The 4,327-nt window shown below is 43.5% G+C and overlaps 1 protein-coding gene across 1 annotated transcript; it reads right to left on the bottom strand.

Moving 5' to 3' along the window:
• Positions 1-457: 457 nt before the first annotated feature.
• On the bottom strand, positions 458-3,642 carry LOC147424435 (putative indole-3-acetic acid-amido synthetase GH3.1). Its single transcript, XM_086499539.1, has 4 exons — positions 2,950-3,642; positions 2,430-2,531; positions 1,444-2,318; positions 458-1,330 (listed from the first exon to the last, which is right to left on the bottom strand). Exons 1-4 carry the CDS (start codon positions 3,321-3,323, stop codon positions 738-740), a joined length of 1,944 nt encoding a protein of 647 aa, XP_086355665.1. The 5' UTR covers positions 3,324-3,642; the 3' UTR covers positions 458-737.
• Positions 3,643-4,327: the final 685 nt, after the last annotated feature.

Here is a 4,327-nt window from a genome sequence, read left to right as displayed (position 1 = left end):
TGTGTGATCCCAAAAGTACTTAGATTGCATCATGTACACATCAAAGCAATGAATTTACCTCATTTTCATTCAAAAGATTATAGATGAAGGTGAAAAGGATTGAAGAATTTTTATGATACCCAACAAAGGGACACATGGACAATACACGACGGCATGGCAACGTGGAATGATACATGTCTTCATAAAACATCGATAATGAGTGCTTCTTTGTAAAGCTGTAATATTTTTACAATAAAAAAATCTCTCCAACACTGGAGGAGAAGCATAAGTTCCCCTTCAACACTGAAGCAGATAAAAGTGGCAAGAGAATGGCACATTCTCTACGGTATTATTATAAATGTGAAGAATGGTGCCAACTCTACACCATATATATGTATGATTTTTTCTTTTTTTTATGAATACAAACGTCGCAAATACACAAAATACATCTCTCTCTGTTTTAATTATAATGTGCAAATTTTCATATCCACACATCTTTTATTGCAAATCTCATTTGTCATGCGAGTTTATAAAGTTTTTGACGAAAGCTTCGAGGAGAGATGCTATGGAGATTTTTGAATAAGAGAAGACAGGAGGTGAAAGGTACAACATATATTGTTCCCTTTGTTTAATTCACACCATTTTCACAGCAAATCAATCAAGACATACTAGTTTCTATATATTTGACTTGTGCTATGGAAATCTCTTCAAGGTGACTTGTCAACAGCAGTGATTAGAACTTCAAAGGTATCTCAACATTACGTTCTGGAATGCCATGTGGGGTAGCTAGGGCTAAGGTAGGAGGAGATGACCCGACCGTTCATGAGCTCGATGATGGGTGCTGCTTTCACACAGCGCGGGGCTTTGTACTGGTTAATGGAGGCTCCCCGACTGAGGCAGTAGTCCATCAGTGACTCAAAGCTGCCTGCCTTCACCACTCGGATTTCTAGCGGCCCGATCGATCGATCACTGACGCGCCCTTGCCGGTACACCGAGTCTAGCTTCTCCTCCATACTCCAACAACACTCCTCCAGCACTGCCTTCATCTTATCCCCACTAATTTTATTAGTGGCACTTGTAGAACTATTGTATTCCATCTCCCAGAACAACACATAATGCGCCGGGATCGTGCTCAAATCCACGTAGCTCGTATACTCGACGAGCGCCACCCCCGTTCCACTCAAATGAGCTTTGATGGCTGCGTCGACAGCCCGGTGCAGCGTGCTCTCGTCCGTCTTGTCAGCGTCTATACTCAGAGCCACATTCTTCCGGCACACGAACTCGAAGTGCGGTGCCTTGTTGTGGAAGCCCGTTACCCGAAGGATGTCTCCCACCCTATAGCGGTACAACCCTATCACATCATCACACCGTAAGCTTTAATGATCATTACCTTTGCAGATAATTATTTCTAGCAACTCAGATGATAATATTAATTATATAACCTACAACAGATTATGAGCTCACCTGCATAAGTAGTCACCACAAGCTCATACTCACACCCTACTTGAACATCCACCAGCTCCACAAGCTTGCCCTCATCGACAAGCAGCTCAGGTGAGGATTTTGCGCTGGTCTTACTAAATTGGTGAAAATTATTCCCACTTTTGACGCAACTACTGAGCACTGGTAGAAACTCAAAATAGGCCATGTTCGGGACGATCATGTATGAGACATCAACAGGCTTGCAAAGAGGATGTAGATTGACACCAAAATAGCATTCTGAGGATGCATACATGGTGCATACAAGGGGCAACCCGCCGCTATACATATTCAGTGTTGGGATGTATTGCGCCATGGCGCCTGTCACAATAACATCGATGTACTTGGTTCGGGGCCAGATGAGTGGGATAATGCCCTTCCAACTAGACCTTTCCTGGCATTTTGAGCAAATCCTGGAGATCTCATTAGCGCTCTCTGCGTTGGGACCCAATATGGATGTAAGGAGAGCACTGACAACACGCTTCGATGGCTCATGTGTGATGATATCACTGAGCTCTCCAGTGCGAATGTCGGCACAGAGCTGCTGCCAATTGTCTTGCAAGAAGCGGATGGCACGTAGAAAACCTGAGGCAAAGACAGCGCCCATGCGAAGCACATCGGCACGATGCAGAAGGCCACATAACATCTGGCAGTACATGCTTTGGAAGGAGTCTGGGCATAGTACGGTCTCATTAGGGCTCGTGCACACATTGTAAGGATCATAAGGCCGCTCTGTGAACCAGTGGCTCTTGTAGTAGCTTGTTAGGACGGGGCGTGCAAGCAAGCCTCCAGGAGTCTTCACCTCCGACTTGATGAAGTAGAAGTACATACCTTTGCCCTTGTCCAAGTCAGGCACATATCTGCAAGCAGGATAATCCATAATCAGCAAGAGTACCTATCATGGGAAAAAGTGCATCTTTACATTGAGCTACAACAAAGCTACCATAATCAGAACTTAGTTGATAACTTACTGGTTTATGATGGGCATGAGAAAGCTGTAGAGCAGGCATCTCCTTTCAAATTCGTCATGAATTGTGGGCATCAACTTGCGCTCGCCCGCTGAGGTCCCTGAGCTGCAATTGTATATTCATGAAAGAGTTAATATATAAATTGTTCATGGTCAAAAAGGTGGTATGTGAAGCTTGATTCAATTAAATGTAGTATCCTACGGGTAGATATAGCAATGAAAGGTCTGTAATTGCACCAAACTATGCTTAGCTTTTGGGTTGTAAGCAAATATTACATAATTTCCAATTCAGCTAAGTGAGGTTTTCTCTGTTTTTGCTCACACCAACTCTAGTTAAGAGGGGAATGTATTGAGGTGTAAAATTTTCTGTGCCCATAAATTAGTAATATACCTGGTAAGCAATTATTACATAATTTCCAATTCAGCTAAGTGAGGTTTTCTCTGTTTTTGCTCACACCAACTCTAGTTAAGTGGGGAATGTATTGAGGTGTAAAATTTTCTGTGCCCATAAATTAGTAATATACCTGGTAAGAAATTCAGAAACAGGGCATGCTGAGAGGATGGGTGAGGAGTCCCCGTTAGCGATGCGTTGGATATCTGGCTGAAGGTCCTCATATGTGACCATGGGAAGGAGTGATTTGAAGCTCTGTGGATCGCTCCTTCCTTGAAGCCCGTATCGCGCCAAATACTCGGTCTTCGCATTTCGGCGCAGAATGGCGGAGAGCGTCTCATTTTGAACAAGGTCAGCATTGCAGGAAAGGTTCTCGAGAAGATCGAGAGCCTCACGGTCGCTTTTGGGCATGGGCGGTTTCACTAAGCTGAGAATGTCAATTGATGCACCAATTTTATGCTCGTGATGATGAGCGGGAGGTGCTGATGTTACTGATTTTTTATCCATCGTAATGTTGTGCTAATATAGCTTGCAGCTATATATTTTATGCGTGGTATAAGGAGCTGGATCAGAGCTTGGGAAGCTATGGATTGGGGGGGCTATATATGGAAGTAGTCGAGGGGCTAGCTGGTGTAATAAAGTCGCTACAGATGAGAGTGAAGAAAGATTAAAGGCCGCTTGTATGATGAGCAATGAGGGAGCTGGGTGCCTAGCACGAGCTATATATACATGTGTATGTATAAGTGCAGACGAAATTATAAGAGATAAGGCGCATAAGCTGGGACCGAAGCAGGCAGCCGGCGATGGAGGGCGGAAAGAACCGGGAGATTGTCAGGCTGGAGAAGAGACAGGCTTACGTCTCTTTGTCGGCCTGTCGTGTATGTATGGCAACTGCAACGTACGTGGCTGCGTGCATACATGACATGATCAAGCAGCTGCAGCCCTTGCAGAAGACGCGGTTGGCCCCCTTGCATGGCCCTCACTCTCTCTTCGTCAGATCTTTATTGTCTCACGGGATACATAGTTTCCTATGACGTTAAAATTCTCTTATTCTTCTCTCTCTCTCGTCAGTAAATGACACCTCTATTTTAGGGGGATCTATGCTTGAAAATCGACGTTTTTTTGTCGGTGAAGATCACAACCGTTGATATCAAATGTGAATCCGACATAAACTAAATGTAATCTTAGGCAAATGTGAACTGGAACTCGGTGTGAACTTGCATATGAATTAAGTGCAAATTATATGTGAACTGCATTTTGGTGGTGTGAACTAAATTTGAACATGGTATAAACTCGATGTGAACTAGGATCGCTTGCCTGTCAAAACTACTTAATGTAATGTTACCCTTTTTCTTGCATAACAAAACACTAGTGGTCAGACATTTGCCCTCTGGGATCTGTGTTCGAGAAACATCATTTGTCCAAACATACAAAAGTCCTTTCCTTGACTTTGCCAAGAGGAATTTTTAGAAAATTAGGTTTAGTTTTTGGGTTTTTACACTATTTTTCTT

The sequence above is a fragment of the Adiantum capillus-veneris genome, chromosome 25 (assembly GCF_014529385.1).
Source record: "Adiantum capillus-veneris isolate H3 chromosome 25, ASM1452938v2, whole genome shotgun sequence".
Classification (NCBI taxonomy): Eukaryota; Viridiplantae; Streptophyta; class Polypodiopsida; order Polypodiales; family Pteridaceae; genus Adiantum; species Adiantum capillus-veneris.
The sequence above is the reverse complement of the archived record's forward strand: the minus strand, read 5'-3'. Positions and strand labels throughout refer to the sequence as shown.

Coding starts and splice junctions, on each gene's coding strand:
- LOC147424435 (XM_086499539.1), bottom strand. CDS start 3,323: ATGGATAAAAAATCAGTAACATCAGCACCTCCCGCTCATCATCACGAG. Junction 2,532..2,949: donor GTTTCTGAATTTCTTACCAG/GTATATTACTAA, acceptor ATACAATTGCAG/CTCAGGGACCTCAGCGGGCG. Junction 1,331..1,443: donor TGTGGTGACTACTTATGCAG/GTGAGCTCATAA, acceptor ATGATGTGATAG/GGTTGTACCGCTATAGGGTG.